General features: G+C 49.8%; 1 protein-coding gene across 4 annotated transcripts in view; it reads right to left on the minus strand.

Moving 5' to 3' along the window:
• B3GAT1 (beta-1,3-glucuronyltransferase 1) overlaps positions 1 to 19,076 on the minus strand; it is a 52,184-nt gene that overhangs the window by 18,091 nt on the left and 15,017 nt on the right. The window contains exons 2-3 of one of the 4 annotated variants that reach the window (XM_080366461.1): positions 1,317 to 1,434; positions 1,019 to 1,165 (exon numbers count right to left, since the gene is read on the minus strand). In XM_080366461.1, coding sequence (XP_080222587.1) covers positions 1,019 to 1,165; positions 1,317 to 1,320 — 151 coding nt within the window. In that variant the 5' untranslated portion in view covers positions 1,321 to 1,434. Of the gene's footprint in view, positions 1 to 1,018; positions 15,676 to 19,076 lie in introns of those variants that run through there. The other 3 variants (XM_080366462.1, XM_080366459.1, XM_080366460.1) reach the window with 3 other exon arrangements.

The following is a 19,076-nucleotide window of genomic DNA, read 5'->3' on the forward strand; positions in this document are numbered from 1 at the left end:
TTTTCCCTTAGGAACTGCCCAAAGCTTCATGGGTGGCTGTCAGTACTCCAGGAAGAAATGTAAAGCTGCTCAGGACAGACTCTGAAAATTCAAACTGCACATCAGGCTGTTCAGCCAAAGGATAAGCAACTGTGGAGGATGGGTGCAAACATTAAAAGGAAAAGGGGACAGAACCTCCCAGGGAAAGGGAAGTGGGAGAGAAAATGAGCTGGCCTTCTTCCCCACAGAGAAGCCTCCCCAAACCGACCCACCGGCCCTGGCACTCAGCAGAAGGGCAGAACCAAGAATGAAGACAGCAGTAGGCAGCCTGGCTTCTTCCAGCCTCCAAGAGCTCTCACACCCTTAGGTGTTGCTGCTATGCAAAGAACACAATAAAAACTAGGACCCTTCTGGCCAGAAAGGATCCCTCAGAACTTCCTGCGTTCATCTGATTTGGGCCAGGGATCTAATGCTTTGTGTTACAGGTAGTGTGGAAGCTGACTCTTACAGCATTGTAACTCCATCAGACAATCAGGTGAGATGCTGGCTCTTGCCTTCTCTTTCAAGTGTAAGAGCACCAGTTTGCTGCTTTGCTGAGGACACTTAAAAAATGTTCTTTGCCTCACGTCTCCCAGAGCAGCTGTCTCAAGTGGCAGGTTTGTTTGCTCTGCTCTCTTTTTTTTTGCAGCTTTCCTGCTGGACTAACTTGTGTGGAGAATGCTGCAAAGGCTAGCAGGAAGGTACTCCTCTCTTATGCATCATCAGGGAACAAGGAAAAGCATCTTCCTTCAGTGCTCTGGATTTAGGTCATAAGGAACCCTCCAAGTGTGGCCAATATCTCATGGCTTGCAGTTCGATGCCTCTGAAGAACCCCTACGAGCGCTGGGCTGTTCCTACAGCAGAAGTGGGGAATCTTCTGCATGAGCATGGACTGGGAGCTGAGATGAGCATGGCTGCCATGGAGAAATGAAATGAGAGAGGAGATGAGGACGAGGGAGGGATGCACAGACTTGGCATGGGCTGGTTTGATTTCTCTCACCCTTGTGCACTGCAAGCAGTGGAGCAATGGTGCTCTGGTGCCAGACGGTGATTAGTAGTGTCCAGGGCAGAACTATCAGCACGATAGCCAGGATGTCTCGTCTCTTCGGCATCTCCAAGACTGACTGGACCCACAGCTCCTCATTACCTGACAGTGAAAACCCCAGAGACAGAACAGCAGAGCACATGGAGAACAGAAATAAATGGGCAAGAAGGAACAAGGACAGAGAGAGAGAACGCGAGAGAGAGAGCAACGAAGGCGACACGACTCGTAGGTCTTACCAGTGCTTACAACCCACCCATTGCAGAAGCAGGTTTGGAGGGGCCTCGGCCGCTGAGACCAGGAGCAGGAGGGCACTTCTACAGGACACTGCTGGAGCTGCCAGCAGGAACTTCAGGGACTTATTTGAAGGAAACCTGTAACACAGAGCAAAGGTGAGCAGGCAGAGAAAAGTAGCGGGGGGCTGCTCAAGAGAGTTCACAAATCCTCCTCAGGAAGAGTAAATCAACTGGAACAGGGAACAGCAGCAAAGTGTCCCACCCACCAGGGACAGATGCCTCCTGGGCGGTCAGAGCCTTGCTTTCCTTTGCGTCCCGCTTGTCAAGCAAGGCCCTCGCTTCAGCCAAGCTGAAGTTGCTCAGTGCCACAATGTCCATCAGAGCCATCCCCCAGCAGAAAAGCACCCTTCACCCACACGCCGGCCAAGCCTCACAACACCACGCGCCAGGCCCGAGCCCCTGGGAGGAAGCAGGGACCATAATGACGACGTTACTTGTCTGACACATCAGCAAGTGCTCAGACCCAGCCAGACCCTCTCCCTCCGCCAGGCACAGCACTCAGAGTCGCTGCACCTATGCTCCGGGGAACACGGCTCCAGTGAAGCTAGTGACCCTGTGTTTTGCCCACCACTGTAACCCACTCAGCTCAGACCCCCCCCGCTGGCATCTTTGACGCAGCCAGTTTTAACTCAGGCTTCCAGTGGCCTGTTCAGGTTCATTTCTTCCACCTCAGAGGTGTTGCGACTGGAGTATATTAAAGTGCCACGATGGCTTAGTTTGATTCAAGACAAGCACATACAAGATTTAAGCAGACTGTATTTTATCCTACTATCTTGGCAAGCAAAGTACATCACTTCGCAGGGACACGCACGGTGGACAGTTTGCAAACATGGGTAGCAGTTTAGTACCACTGTTCCCATGTGGGGGAACGCATTAAGCCTGCTGCTAAAAGGGCTGCATTGCAGTCAAAGGAGAGCCCAGAGAATACCGCAGTCTGGGTAGCAGTCTGCTCTGGGGGAAAGCACCCATCTCCCACAGCACAGCCGCTGGCTGGCTGGTCACTCACTGCCACCGTGGTGCCCTGGAAACTATCAGATCCTCTCCTTAAATCAGCGGGAGCTCCACAAGCCTGGGCTGTAGCTACCATCCTACTTTGCAAATGTTTCCCCCCCCCCCCCCAAGCCAAGAACCTCGGAGCTTGCTTTTGCTTGGTTGCATGGGGCAGTCTTGGAGAGATCCAGGTTCAAATCCCTGATTAGCCCAGCTTGGATTGAGCTGAATTTCCCTTGGCCGTGCCTCGAGCATTGGGCTGTACAGTCAGCCACCAGCACTGAGCCCAGTGGAGGGCTTGGAGCGAAACGGCTCCACAAACCAATACACAGTTGTTTTAAAGTGCAAGCAAGCGATGCTCAAGTGGCTGGACAGAACCTGGTTCTTCCAAATTAGCACTTCAATCACAGAGGTATTAATTTACCAGGGAAAACAAGGGGTAGGGAAAACATGGGTTGGCCTTTGCCCTTAAAAGGGACATGTAAATGTCCCTCAACAAAAGCTTCATCAAATCCGTTTTTCCACACGTACAAAACCCCAACCTGTCAAAAATTTTCCAGCCAACTCTAGCAAACAGCCAGTTCCCCACCCAGACATCTCTCACCAGCGAGAGATCTGTCGCCTCCCATACAACAACCAGTGCCAGAGATCATGGTGCCAGCATCTACAGAGCTGGGGACCCATCCTCCTCATGTGCACCTACCCTCCTCCAGTAGCATGCAGAGGGTGCAATCAGCAGATATGGGGGCAAACTGCCTTTAGGAAATGCCAGGATCCAGCGGTGTGGAAGGAGGTTGTGGGGGATCAGGGCAAGCCGCAGCTAGTGAGGGTGGTAAGAGGGAGCTAGTCTTCTGGAAGGGTCTCCAGAGGAAACAGCAACAAACACCTACACCAGACACATCTGGTTCTACGGAAAGCAGGGTTTCCTGCAGTCAAGTGCAGGGAACCAGCAGTAAACACCTTTTCACAGCCCAAGGATAAGTTACGTGAAGCTGGACGCCGTGCAGACTTTCAAGGAAACATCTCCCAGCTACGCAGATTTGTCCCTATTTTTTCAGAAATGGAGAAAGCAGCCTCATCCAGACAAAATAAACCAGGGAGGAAGAGGAGGAATTATTCCAGCAAACACCAGCCTTCTGCTACATCCCTGTCCAGCTCTGAGAGCCAGAGAAATCCCGCTGGCCTAGCACTGCCAAAGCACACACTGCCCTCAGGAAAGAGCATCTGGCCTCATCCTTGCTGTCCCTGCAGTTGCTGTCAGTGCCTGAACAGAGGACACTGAGCGCTGGCATCCTCTGAATCCTCTAACAAAGCCAGAACATGCCCCTTGAGCATTCCTACAGGGCAGAGCCGTAAGGCGCAGCTCTGAAAAGCCCGAACACCTTGCCTAGGAAAGTGCTTTTGCTGCAAATGCACCATGGATGGAGAGGGCGTGGGAGGCAATGGCATGCCAAAAGAGCCTCTCAAGAGTCAATTCACAGCATCTGGCAAGCTGCCACAGTGGGCTGGCACCCATCAATTGCCCTGCTTGTTAAGGGCAGCTTCCTCCAAATATAGTGCTTTTACCTTAAGACACCTTTTCCCTGCCTCCTGCCAATCCAGGCTCAAATTGTCAGCATCCTCCCGTAGGACAGGCTGACCCTCGGCTTTGTAGGATTGAGAACGGGCACCTTTGAGCTGGGGTGCTGCTCTGCTGTCTACCCCCTCCACACAGGGGAAAACGAGCAGGCTCCAACGATTTATGCATTGGTCTCTTCAGCATCGATTCCTTTTAATTTGCTACAGAGCATTTAGCAGCTCCCTGGTCAATCATCTGTCACTGGTGCTCCAGCTGCCAAGGGCCAGCACAGCCCACTCGTGCCCCAGCAGAGACAGCCATCGGCTTTGCTCCACAGCCCTGCTGGGCTGGCAGCAGGGAGCTCCCAGGGACGGTGGGTGCTCTCTGCCGTGAGGAACCTTGCACCCGTGTCCTCGCGGGGGTGGCTGAACACTGAGCTCCTTTTGCACCGTCGGCAGTTGTGGGCTGCAGATGTCAATCAGGTACCCAGCACGCAGTGGCCGTAATTGGTGTTCCCTTCCCTATACACGGTGTGCTCCACCTGCCCAAAGAAACGCAACCCCGGTGTGGATCCGAATCGCAGATGTCGGTGGTTGGCTGGGGGGAGAATGCGGAGCCGCAGGCTGTGCCCTGACCCCCCGTTGCACACCGAGCCGCCCATGGCACCCACAGCATCCCAGGCACTCTGCTCTGCAGCAAAGACACTTTCTCACTGTTAATCCCTGAAGCAATTTCAGTTTATTGATGACCCTGAGAAGCCTGACTGAAGGACGTCGTAAGAATCCACTTGGGGCTGCTGGGAGCCCGATGAAATCTGGATCCCGATGAAGTATTGCAAGTGTGTTCCCTCTCAACACACTAATGCAGTTGAGGGCCTGGGTGCAGGGTGACGCCAGTTCTCAGTGTAACAAAGCCATGCCCCCACCTCAACCGTCACATGTTAAAGCTGCAAAAGGTAAAATCTGTTTTCTCCTGCGAACATCATCAGACAGGAAATAGATGGCTGCCTGTGAGTTTACACCACTTCACTTGGGCTGTGAAGTCACGGCTTCACAGCCCAAGACAAAGGGCTTGCCCTGCATCCAAAAAAATTTGCTATCAAAGCCAAACAATGATTTTTGTTGCTCTTTATGGCACAAGTGAGGCTAGCCAAAAATTAGTCTGGGGAAAATTATGCCCCTCCTTAAGGCGTTCACTCTAGCCCTGTCCCATCACAATGTCACTCTCCTTTTCCCATGGAAAATGTTCAAAACAAAACGTGGCTTTGTTCAGATTGTCAATTTTTAGGCTTCTGCTATCTTCTCCTCCACAGGGAAAACAAGGAGGAGGAACAAATTTAAGCACGAATTGATAAAAAAGACCAAACTATTTTCCACCTCAGAAAGTATACTTCTTTTTTTCAAGTTTTGAAAAATCAGGCAAAAGACACAAATCACCAGCTCGAATGTAAGCGCTCTGGGGGTTAAAATGCTTCTAAACCAAAGGTGTTTTGCCTAGTTTGGAGAGACTTTCCTTGGCTGAAATGTATTTTTGATGTGCTGAAAGCAGAAGGGCGATGCCACATGGTGAAAGATTTCGCATCCTCCGGCAGAGGGCAATGCTGTCAAGGCATGACAATATTAAAAGGGCACCCATCTAATAAAAGAGCTTTAATAAATCCTGGAGCCACGTGTTATTAATATAGTAGATTATTAAACAGAGAAGTTTCTTTTTTTAAATCAAGCTAATTGGCGTCAGCTCGCACACTTACCGTAGGAAACACTGATTTGATCTGCAAGATGGCTTACAGTCAGTTTTACCTTCTTCCTTTGGGGCTGATCAGCCCCGGCATCATTACTCCTCGGTTTTCCCACTCTGAGCAGCAGTGATTTAGAACATGTGAAACTAAAGAATTGCTTGAGTTGAATTTATATATATACCTGTCGCTGGAGTAAAAATATTGTCTTGATGTAAGAAAAACACACGCCAAAAACCCAAACAAACATACCAAACACTTGTATTACAAAACAGCCAGGAAATAACAAACAAACACAGCCAAATCCTACAACAAAAGCTTTACAAGGAAAATAAACACCTGTACTTCAGGATACAAAGTATATTCTCACTAATAGCTTTTCCCCTTGGGCAAAGCACCCCTTAAACTTAAACACAGGGTTCTTTTCACCTTTGCGATAGCGACTGGTTCTGATCCCTGCTGAAAACCGATGTAGGAGCGGCACGAGCCACAGCAGGTCCCTCCGCTTCGCCCACCTCGATGCACCGAGCAGCTGGACCACAGCCCCTGCGACCCAACAAACCCTCCTGAATTCACATCCAGGCTCACACCTGAGCTGGTTGTCTTCTGCAAAAAATGACTGCAGGCATGTGAGCGTGCCACTGTCACGCCCATTTTTCAGATGGGGAAACTGAGGCACGGGTTAATTACGGCTCTCCCTTGCAATCGCATGGCACAGCAGGCACTGGGGGTGCTGGGTGCCCCCCCCCGCGGGGACACCGGTGGCTCCTGGTGTTCCATGCATACATCGCATGGCAGGAGACAGGCACAACAAGCCTCTGTCTAAGATTTTGGTGTTTGGCAGAAAAGGCTTGTAAAGCACGGGCTAAAAATAAAGGTAGTAATAAAAGCCTCTTGCTCGTTAATTACTCTGTAAGCCATTACTGCCTAAAAACCCCATAACTTTAATGGGGGCTATTATAAGTGTAGTAGCAAAACTGTGGAGCTAATTACTGTTTAGTTATTAAGCAGAACGTACCCAGAACTGAGTAATGAGGGTGCAGACTCGCTTGTTCTTCGAGGATTTAATCAGGGGTGCTAATTTCAACCTCAGATTCTCCCGACTGACGAGAGAAAAGGACAGAGGGTTTACAGCCCAGCCCCCCCCAGAAAGCTGCAACCGCCGCGACGGGCAACGCACCATCCTTGAGCTACAGCTCATCTGTACAACGTGAAGCTTGAACTGCAAGTCAGGAAAGGGAGTGAGAATGATTCAGAAATGTTTCAGACCACCGTTACCAATCTGCCAGCTAGAGGAGAACCGGATTCATCCTCAGGAATCAAAAATGAGCTAATGCAGACTGGGTCTGTGATGGTAGGTGAGGGTTTGCATCAACTCTTCACCCAGCGTTTGTGTCCTTCTTTTAAAAAATGAGAATAATTCCTGTGGCCAAAAACCAGAGAATAACGTGGTGGTTGGTTGTTTTTGTGGTTTTTTTTTTGTTGTTGTTGTGGTTTTTTTTTCTCTCTCCCCTTCTTTCTTTCTTTCTTTTGTTTTCTACACAAAAAAATAGAAAATTCAGGAATATTGGAAAAGCCTGGAAAGGAAGCTTAGTTTTAGGAGGCTGTTCTTCCACTCGATACTTTTGTCCAGCTTCACCTGCAAACCCTAGGTCTGTCACTACACTTGCCTTGGCCACACACGCAGGGGCCACCTTGCATTTTGCAAGCTGTTAGAAAAATGGAGGCGCAGAGACTGCAGAATTTCCCCAACCTTGCAACAGTTGAGGCAAAACCTGACCTACTCTACCCTTCCAGCCCTGAGCCCTGTTGCAACAAATGGGATCAAGAACACAGATTATCTCACGGGAAAAAAATAATATTAACCAAGCTTCTCAGAACAACACTTAAAATTTAAAGCAAGCATGAGCAAAGTGGATCAAGGGAGCTCAACACAAGCACAATTAGCTTCTGTAACTTATTGCCACAGGATACTAAGAAGAACAAGAACTTAACAGGATTCGAAAAAGGATTAGTTGTGTATGTGAATAAATTGCATATCCAGAATTAGAATGAACCACCCACCAGTTTGGAAAACATATAAACCCTTGAGTTTCAGAGCTTCAGCCAAATTTTAACAAGCATCAGAAAGTTGTTCAACTTCCTTTAAGGTTGCTTCTGGGTGAATGCTGAATGAGCGCTGGGAAAAAAGTGCTCCAACAATTAGCTCATTTAAGGGCCTCTCCATCAAGTTGCCTCCAGCTGGTGGCACGACACCTTAATTATCTCCTTCGTACAGCTCAGGCCACACCAGCATTGTCAGAAACAACCATATTTCCAGACACTCTATTTCCACCTCTGTGGTCTGCATTGCACTGCATATTTTGTGCACCGCTGACTTCTATAGATTTTTAAAAGTGACATTAACAAAGGCTGACCCAATTTCAACGTGATTGGACTAAATTCCACAGCTCCATAATAGGCTTTGCATATGCTTTGTCCAAAGAGTTTGAAGACACATGCTTCCATGTGGTGCTTCATGGAAGAGAGGCAGCAGCCCGTACGGAGCGAGTCCCACCTTTCCAACCAGCAGGCCAGCGAAGGCCACTGTTTCGGGATGTGCAAGACTGAATCACTGAGCCAAACATGGCAAGCTAATGCCAGGCTCCCTGTGGACTTGCCTTTCTCCACCCAAGGAAGTCTAATAAGTCAAATGTGTGACGTACCCGGGTGATGAAGGAAGGGGCACGGCTGTCAGAAGAAAGACTGTGACGCCTGCTAGCGCTGTAGTAAGGATTACCTCCCCACCATGTGGTTCACAGCTTTTGTTGTTAGTGGTTGAGAGAAGCCTCAGGCTTTTATATACTGTCTGAATTAAGGGTGTAAGGATTCTGTAGGTGCACCTAGAACCCTGGGCTGGTGGGATATGCTTGGGGCTGCCTCCCATTACACTGGCACCCGGGAAAGTTCACAAGTATGGCCATCAAACATGAAGGGCTGTGCCCAGCAAGACACAAACCCTAATTTTATCTCCCAGCTGGCTCTGCAGTATGTTCCCGTTCCCAGACCCGGAGATGAGACTGCTCACCTCCCACATGCTGTTGCCTCTTGACTGGCTGGGGAGATGAGGCTGGGGGAGCGCAGCAGAGCCCACCTCCCCGCTCGGCTGCAGGCAGGGCACGTAGCAGGTGGCACACACCTTTCAGCATCAGCTGGAAGGTAGCTCATCAGCTCTGGACCCGAGACCTGGCTTCATAGCCGTCAGTACGTACTTTTAATTACTGAGTTCTTCCCTACCCTGGAAAAAAAATATTAATCCTGCTCTAGAGTTATTAATAACCTGATTATAATGCATAAAAAAGGGGGAAAAAGAAGCCTTGCTGAGCTAGTGAGTGAGCTAGCCCTCTGCCCCTGCAGCACGCCACCACTGGGCACCTTGAACACCTTAAAAAGGGATTTAGCTTTTAAAAGTGTATTTTTTCTCTTTTGCAATAGCAAACGTCAAGTATCTTAAACATGTGTTTTTTGAAGGCTGAGGAAAAAAATATGCAGGCACCCAAATTCTCCGTTACTTTTGAAAACACCAGCTGTGGTAAGCACAAGTGTCTGAAGGTGCCACTGAAGTAAAAACTGCTTTGCAGGAGCTGTTGTCAGAGTTGTTCGATGGCATGCACAATGCCCAGGCTTCAAGGTGCTTGGGACAGGCAGCGAGGAGCACCCATTGCTGTGGGAGCACAAGGGTGCTGTTCCTGCTTAGGGGAGGCAGAGTGCTGCTAGCACGCTGCAAATTCACACACGGCTTCTCCTCCGCACTCCTCCCCACAACACCACTTCCAACACGTGCTGCTCATGAGGCAGCTGTGCAAGCCTGGAATTAGTGCCTTTGTATTTCAGAGGCACTAAGAGCAGCCATGCAGGTAATTCAGGCTGAAGAGCTTCTGAGCTATAAATTCACATAAAATTGTCGGCCTTATTGCAAACCACCTTTTCACTGCAGACAAGCCTGCACCAGGGTCAGGGTTCCCAGGTCAGCTGCTGCACCCTACTCAAGTAGCCGGTTCAAGAGTCCTTGTCAGCTGCTGCCCTAGCAACAAACACTCCAGCATCATAGCATACCCCAAGGCTGCAGAAATATATTTATATCGTAGCATCAGTGCTTGGCAGGACACAGTCACAGAAGTGTTTCTTGCAGGTTTTCTCTTCTATGGCCTTGCGGGACAGATCTAGCAAAGACGCAGCACGGCACTCATTGCTCTCAGTTCCCTGGTTAGCAGTCGGTCAAGAAATCATAGCCAAAACCATTACACCAACCTACGGAGAAAATCCCCAGCTTCCATCCCCGTTAGAGGGCTTCTTTAAAGAGATGAGGCTCAAATCCTAAGCCCCACTCAGTGCTGTGTGGTCAAACAGGGCACAGAGAGTCCGACAGCCCGTGACCTCTGCAAAAGTCACTAATGGGACTGAGGGATTAACATCGATTCTTTCATGCTACAGCGTGGAAAGGGAAGGGGGGTGGGTGGATCAGGAATGATAAAGCAAATGCCCAACTATAATTCAGCAGCTTACAACACAATCAATCGCTGCTTGCAGTTCTGCAGTCCATTAGTACAGCCACAAACCTACACAACCTTCTCCTTGAAAACAGGAAGGTCATTTTAAAATTATCTCCCTTCGATTTCTGGTCCCTTCCAGGGTCTCCTAACCCTACTGTGCCTGCTGAAAGGAAGCGCACAGGGCCTCCGGTGGGGTACTCGTCCTTCTTCCTTCACCTCCTTTTGCCACAGTGAACACGGAGGCTCTTGCCTGCCGAGGAACCTTTGACGTGTCAGAATAACACGGCCTGTCTTCCATTTGAGAGGCATTTGGAAGGAAACTATTTCTTTTCTTCTACTAGCATAAAAATCCCGTATGCCAACCCAATAAACCCAGGGCTATTCCAGCATTGCCCGAGGAGGTGAGATTTGGCTCCTGGTTTGTCTCTTAGTGGGAAAGGCACGGGCTAAATCTACCAGTTTGTCCAGCTTCCAATCTAAGCCTGGTTCGGACTCTGGCTTTCCCCGTGGCTTAGTTTTTTTGGCTCACCTGCACCTCAGCTTGCTCTAGAGGTGAGATGAAAATAGCTGCCTGCTTTTGGACAGGAATCACAAGGCTCAAGTAGCTCACAGGCTAAATACAGAAATGGCACAGGCACTGATGCCTGAGGTGCTGGCAAAGCACGCTCACACCAACCTGGCGGCCTGGTGTGCATGCCTGGGGAAGGTCATTTCTCCTAATTTTAGAATCACCCAAGGGCCAAACCCAGCCCAGATCTTTTCCATATGAATAAGAAACGGAGAAGCCAAACAAAAGCTGGAGACAGAATTAAGCCAGCACTTTCACAGCCCAACTCACAAAAGCAGTGAACAAGCAGCTCACACAGGGAAACAGGCACCTACGAGTGCCTCTCCCTGCTGCCCAGCTCCCCCACCTGTACCACTCACCAGCCCCTGCCACTTCCAAGACCATCTTCACCACTTGCAGAAGCTTGACCGGCTTGGCCAAGCACCATCCTGCCACCGAACTAGTTGGGACATAAGGAAATATTCCCTCTGGCCCGCAGAGTGTCTCAGCGCCAGGGAACTCTAATCCACAGGTGGCCGAAAGCATGCACGCGTTATCTGTCACAAAGAGAGACACAGGCACGACTGACGGACGGACAGACTACCCTGCAGGGTTTGACTTGCAAGGTGAGGAGCGAGACAAGTCCTTGGGGAGCTCTGAGAACCCGGAGGGTTTTGTAATGGCTGCTCTAAGAATATTGTAATCATGCAGTAATTATGGCGCGCCTCAAATCAACCAGGTAAATTACATCGTTATTATTACGACTGTCACCAACCTAGCCTGGCAGGGACAGAGGGGCAGGCCATCCCTTGCCCACGGAGGGAACAGAGTTACGTTAGGTTATCAACAGAGCTACGGCACAGACCCATCACACTCCCTTCAGGCCTGTTCAACCATGCGATGACAGCCTGGTAGCTTCCTCAGGTGACTAGGACCACATCTGTACTTTCCTAGGCTGTATTTCAATGTCCAACACTTAATTAGTCAGGTTGACTTTACCTTCTTTTAATTAAACAAATATCTTCAAGCACAAGAGCAGCCCTTGTCATTCGATTGGAACTGTCAAGTCTTTCAAATGTCATTCCTGCGGATGACTAATATTTAAAAACAAGACTTACTAAACTCTTTGACTATGTTGATAATGAGCCAGAATAGTAGCGACGGTCAAGACAGAGAGGGAGAAATCAGCGCTGCCGGGACTCAGAAGGACTCAGAGCTGCAGGTGGCTCTAAAGCCTTTTTGCAGCTCGAGGGACCAGGGCGTCCTGGCAAATGCAGAATGCAGGCTACGAAAATGGGGGATGCAGCACGTGTGTGAGGACATCTTGACACACTTGCTCCTTCGAGTCGCTGTCAGGTTGACAAAAAAGAGAAGAATTTCCTCTTTCAGGCTCTCTGACTGTGGTGATTTTCTCAGCGCAGACTGAAGACCTCGTTTCATTCTGCCTCCTCTGCAGGCTCCCTTTTGAACAGGTTTCCCCGGACTCCCTGATCCTCCACCTTCCCACCTCCACCCCATGTAACGCCGCTTTGGGAAGCATCCCAAGACTTACAAGCTGAAAGTGCACCATAGCGTTAGCGGCTGAGGAGTGCGTGTGCTGATCCCAACCTGAATGCAAACACTCGCCTATCCCACGACACCTTTCCCCCGACAAACCGGGGTCTCAGCCCTGGATTTGCTGCACAGTTCACAATTTGGTCTGTAACAAGAGTGATTCAGGCTGTTGGATGAGTTGTTACTCCAGCAGCCAGAGTCTCTTCCCATTAGAGCGGTACGGTACGAGGTGCCTGGGCGAGACAAAAAGCACTGCCAGGCAGAGCACCGAGCACGCGGGCAGGGATGAGAAACAATGTTGGCAGCATTATTAAAAAATAAATTGGAGGAAGAAAGGAGGTGTATGTGTGGGGTGACAGCTTCGGAGGATTGTAACAAATCCTTTGCCACCACAGGCTTCGCGGCTGTCAGATTTCCCAAAGCCAGGGGACGGGGCAGTGGCAGGGGGACAGCTCAGTGCCCCTGCTCCACAGGACGAAGCACCCCTCCCCCACACAGGTCCTTCTGGTGCAAACCCCAGAAGTATTCAGCAGCAACAGGTTTACTGTGTGCACTGTTTTCCTGACCCCAGCACCTCTTCACACGATTACGGTGACAATAACTCCGGTATCCTCACAGTGCCATGGACAGTTACTCCTGCACAAAGGGCAGAAATTGGCAGCTCCCCCTCCTGCTGTCCTTTGGGCTCTATTTATAGAACGGCACCTTTTATTGCCATTTTTGCTTCTTCCTGAGGCTGGTCTGCCAGGCTGGAGGCAGAGATAGTATCTACACCTCCAGCATCCAGACAGCTCCACCTTGCTGCCAAGGGATTCATTTTAGAGTAATTTTATTCACAGTTATGCCTGCCAGGCCCCCTTCTCAATGCTCTTGGCTGAGCACTTGGAGAATTTCAGAGCTGAACTAATAACTTAGAGTAACTAACTCTGTCTAAAGCAGATGTGCCTTCAAACCGAGCCACGCAAGGGTGGGCTGAACAGGGTGGCTTCAACAGGCTCTTTGAACTGTCTCCTGCCACACCTGAATCTCACCGCTCAGGCCAAGCTAGCATCTTCTAGCTTCCCACCGCCCAAAGAGCCTACCACTGCAGGGACACCTCACGCACATGCAGGTAGAGTTGTCCTGGCCCCCACCCTTACCACTCAAATTCCACCCAATCTTGTCAATGCTCCTAATCCCACCCTTACCACTCAAATTCCGCCCAATCTTGTCAATGCTCCTAATTCTAGCATTTGCAATTTTTCCCCAGTAAAAATAATGCCAGAAATGAGCTCATCTAACCGACAAACAGAAACAAATACTTTCAAACCCTCACAGAAGGTCATTCCAGGAGCTGCACACTCTCTGAAAATGAATATGTTAGAGTCACGCCTTGTGGATGTGTCACTATTATAAGAAAGACACTGGAAGAATTATTCATTAGTAGTGACTTCTGCAGCTCTAATCTCCATAACCAGCTGCCGTTCATCCGAGTGGATCACAGCCCATCTGAATAAACCTTTGAATGCCCATACAACCCCATGTCACACAGCCAAAGTCAGCCTCTCCTGGGGCTTTACATCCCTGCAGCTACTGCAAGAGCTGAGGATAGGAAGGAGAGAATATTCCTGTACCTCACCGAGGCTGTAGGGAGCATGCAGACAGAGAGTGCCATAAACTGTCTGGCAGCCTTTCAAGGGTGGCAGGCTTGTGCCAGATTATACTTCTCTCTCCCAAATTAGAAGCAAAACGTGCCACTAGAAAGTCAGGTGAAAGCTGTCTCTCAAGGAAGCAAGAGGCTGCCTCTCAGTACCACTGCGTGAGGCAGCATCTTAAAACATCCTGCTAATCTAAGCACAGTTGTTGCCTCCCCCAAAAAGCCCCAGCTCTCAGCGTCCAGCCTTGCTTTGTGCTGTCCCAAACCTGCCTGCTTGCCCTGGCAGACACACATCACGGGTTGCTGACCCCCAGCAGAAACTGCGGTAGGATTTAGTCATAGCATCATTCTCCTCCCATTCACATATTCACACCGAGCCCTTCATGGAGGCAGATAAGTGGCATCATTACAAACACGTATCTTCCTCAGCCCCGGAGCCTGAGCTGGGCAGTGGTCTATACTGACTGGAGGAGACATGAAAAGACCAAACAGGCACCCCCCCCGTGTTAGTCATGCCTGTTCACCATCCAAACACCATCCCTACACAGTCCTGCCAGGCTTCCAGCATCCAGCACGCTCCCAGTCCAGAACAGGACTGCAGCTTGCTCCGTATGTCTCACTCCCTCCTTCAGAGACCCAGCCCACTCACAGATCTGCTTCTCAGCAACCATCATGTGCATCTATTATTCAGAAGGAGTATCAACTTATTCATGAATCAAAATAGGTTCCAGGTACTGCACTCAATCTCTAACAAAATTCCTCCTGCAAAGCTGCTCTTTTCTTAGCCTGGACTGAACCGAGAAGAGTGCGGTGCTGCTCTCACTTTGATCCCTCTGGAGGACTTTACAGCTTTGTTACGGTGAGGGACAGGAGTTAACAACCTTGTCAGGCCGCTCCCTCATCATCTGGTTAATGTACCTCGTTAATGGCTACGGCACAATATCGCTCACCTCCTGTACACTCCACAAACTCCAACCTTTCCCTTAGGCTTGCAGTTACAGTCCCCCACAGGGACGGGGGGATGGCAGGGCAAGGAGGGCATGGGAAGTGACGTGGTGCCCACAGGATCAGTGACTTATCTAGCATGCTGTCACAGGCCCCCGCAGAGTTATCCACACACCAGGAAGGCATCTAGCTACAGCAGGCATGCAGGGGCTCACACAAAATAGCAAAGTTATGCTTCCCTTCCATTCAGTCTGAATCTGAGTGTGGAAGTGCTGGACTGCTCAGGACTGTGTAACAGCTGCCTTGGGTTGGACGATGGCTCCTACATCCAACGAAACAGTATGAATGATTTTTTTCAGTGCTGCTCCTCATCTACACGTACAAAAAATCCTTCCAGAAGTGCTACTCCTTTGCTGACGACGTGCAAGGCTGGATGGGCAGGCACAGAGAGAGAGGAGGAAGCAGGAGGAAACGTGCAAGCTCAGTGTATCTCCTGTTGCACTGTGAGCCATTCTAAAAATAAGCAAAGCACATCAGTGCAGACTGCAAAAAAGGCCTCAAATACTGCACTGGAGTGCTCAAAAACACTCAAAAAAAAAAAAAAAAAAGTTCAGCGCTCTGAGGTGCTTCTGTGTGGGGATGGGCTGAGGGCCTTGGGACAGTGGTATTAATGCCTACCATAGGACTGCTGCGTCAATACAAGGGTGGCACTACGTTTTTGTGGTTGGATGGGGAAGACATGAGTTGAAGCTGGAAAAAGCTCCCTTGGATGCACTAGCCAGAAGCACTGCAGGGCCACCAGTGTCTCAACAAAGCTCCAGGTCCACTGGTCTAGAGTGCACAGGGCAGGAATGGAAGGAGAGTCTGAACTCTACTTCCCACATCGCATTAGCAGGGCACCAGCTGTTGTAATTTCAGAGAGGATAACCAGTCTCCAGCAGACACTGTGGAAGGAACTCAGGGGTCAGCAGACATCTCTCTTTTGTGGGCTCTGCAGTGGATGCGTGTCTTTGCAACAGCCCGGAGCTGAATGGAGAGAATTCTCAATCATGACGTGAAGATGTGAATCCCCTCCCCAGAGATTTCAGACAGGTTTTTTTTAGTGGCTTTCTGATGACTGTCCCATTCTAATTGGCAGAATTTCTTCTTCGGGTTCCCAGTCTTTGCCAGGGGACTCCCTACGTGATCACAGGCCAATCACCTTTCTCTTGTTAGCATTTGGCTACCCTTCCATCAAAACCATCTCCGTCTCACCATCTGTGGGATTCAGATGGAATAATCATAGATGGTCACCTAGTCTGGTCCTGTGTGGCCGGAGCAATGTCACTCCCCAGCACCTGCTGGCTTTTGCTCATTCCCTGAGAAGGTGGATTCCCCCAAGGACCTTCCCATGCAGCCCCCAGTAAGCACAGTCCTGGCCCTCACAAGGCCACCTGCGTAAAGAGAAATGCATTGGAACACATTTCTTCTTTAGCTTCAGAAGCTGCTAAACAGATGGAAAAACAAAGGATGAAGTCTAAGGAGTTTAGCCAGAACACTTCAGCACCAAGGTGGTATTTATAGACAAGCCCAGGGGGAGGTAACCCAGGCACCCACTCCACTGTCACACTGTGTTTCTCTGCAAGAGGCCATGGTGTGCTGCTCCGAGGCAGTGTTACTTGTGCAGTTTGCTCAGCACCCACACACATATGCAATCGGAGCCACTCATTTACAGCAGCACACAAAAGCGTCTTAGTCTTTGCTTTGTGCCACCAGGACGAGAGGACAGGGCATGCAAAACTACAACTTATCAAAAGTGGGATCCCTCTCCCACTGATGGTGATAGGAGTTAGGCTTTTTATTCACTGAGAGCTGGAGTGGGCCCCAAATCATGCTGGCATTATGTTATGATAATGCTGGAAGTATTATAAATGCTTTGCATGCCAGACAAATCCTCAAGCAGGCTTCCAAATCCCCTCAAAATCCCCACTTGCGTCTCTACATTCATCCATTCATGAAATCCAGAGCAGAGCCTCAGCATCCATCCTTTTGCTCCTGGTCTCTTCCCAGCTGAATGGAAGGTGAGGCAGAGTCGAGGTATTTCTTCTGGATTAGCCTTCTTTTGTCTTTCAGGTGCCAAATCTGAGGAAGAAACTGCTAGGGCATTTAAGAATGACATCCAGCAAGGCAGCTGAGACAAATCCCATGCCCCTTTTTCCCATCAGAAAGTGAAGTGTATCTCATTGTCAATGAACTCTGGCCCCCACAGCCACAGTGGGCTGTGGCACTGGAGAAACTGGGGCTCTGCCACCCACACAACATAATGTGTGGCATTCAAGAGGCTGGAGGAGTGAGACCTTCCAGCTAGCCAGGAGGAGACCTTTGTGCTGCAGCTGCAGTTGTAGACATCTGGCTCCAGATGAATCCCCACTCAGAACAGGTTAGATGAGAGCTGCGCTGGCCTTGCAGGGTCCACCCGCAAGGACGTGGGGTGGGAGACACCCATCCCTGCTTCGGGCAGTGCCATAGCGGTAGATCCCCACAGCAGAGCTTCCTGGCTAGATTCTTTTTATCATTAACGAGGAGAATTCATTTGGCCTGTTTTAGCTGAATGCCTTCAGATGAGATGTGCTGCACTCTGGAAATGCCCGTTTCTCTTTCCTATACCGCTGAACATCTGCATCTTCAGTGCACTTAAGCAAAGGGGTTCCCACCTTTCTGGGGGGTAAGCAGACTTTGTTCTCCAAGCTACAGCTTTCAATTCCCTGTCCACTGGGCTTTGACAGGGTTCCCAGATGGCAGACAGTGCAGAAGAGCAAATTTTTCTGACAGCCCAGCCCACTGGTCTAGAGTGCACAGGGCAGGAATGGAAGGAGAGTCTGAACTCTACTTCCCACATCGCATTAGCAGGGCACCAGCTGTTGTAATTTCAGAGAGGATAACCAGTCTCCAGCAGACACTGTGGAAGGAACTCAGGGGTCAGCAGACATCTCTCTTTTGTGGGCTCTGCAGTGGATGCGTGTCTTTGCAACAGCCCGGAGCTGAACGGAGAGAATTCTCAATCATGACGTGAAGATGTGAATCCCCTCCCCAGAGATTTCAGACAGGTTTTTTTAGTGGCTTTCTGATGACTGTCCCATTCTAATTGGCAGAATTTCTTCTTCGGGTTCCCAGTCTTTGCTAGGGGACTCCCTACGTGATCACAGGCCAATCACCTTTCTCTTGTTAGCATTTGGCTACCCTTCCATCAAAACCAAGCATGCAGCATATTCTCTGTCTATCCTGTTTACTTACATGCTATGCTCCAGTGCAGAGACTAGATGTTCACAGCACCAAGGACTCTGGAGTATGAAACCATGTCTCAAGAACTAACAATAAATAGCATTCCAGGGCAGCATACAGGCTGGAGCTGGGCCAACAGTGACCAGTGCAGTAACACACCGTTTGAAAGCTAATACATCACCTGTTCTTAAAGAACAGCACAAGAAGCGCAGGAAGCTTTGTACAAAAGCTTAGCTCTTGTCCCGTCTTTAGGAAAATAGCACAGAGCAAGGCAGGAGGGGAATTTTGAGCGCTTCCTATTTATTCTGCTGTCACTGCCAAGCATATCGCATTGTGTTCCCTATGGCTCATATGGGTAGGGTAGCTGGAGGGGTTTCTCAGGTACTGCTGCAGCTGGCAAGTTGCTTAAAGGCTCCGTGGTACTCGGGCAGGACAGGGCATTTCTCAGACAGAAACACAGATACGTGTGCATCTGCACACAGCTGCACACGGGGAAGAACACACACTTCTATACACCGGCCAGGACGGAAACCACAGATTCACAAAGCTGCCTGTGCAAGCGTGCTCCAGGCACAGCACAGGTAGCCATAAGGTAGCTCGCTGCACAGGAGTCATTTTATGAGCCTCTGAACCAATGTGCCTTGAAAAGTGTCACTTGGTACAATTAACATATCCGCAGATGGAGATGGTCAAGAACAGGAGGAGGAGTAAACTGGCTGAATCTGTGGGACAAAGCCATTAGCACTGCAAGGGGCAGGGATCTGCTCCCTAGCGCAGCGAATTGTTCTCAGTTATTTCCTCAGCCTCTCGCTGCCTTGGTTCCCTGGAGGCGTGGAGTTCCCATTAAAAAATGTAGGAGGATATATTCAATAGTGACTAATATGCTGTATTACTTAGAGCACTTGGGGGTGGTCCACGTGTCTAGATTGGGATACGAAGATTAATTATGGGCCACACCCTAT

The sequence above is a fragment of the Falco punctatus genome (assembly GCF_963210335.1).
Source record: "Falco punctatus genome assembly, chromosome: 16".
In the NCBI taxonomy this organism is placed as follows: Eukaryota; Metazoa; Chordata; class Aves; order Falconiformes; family Falconidae; genus Falco; species Falco punctatus.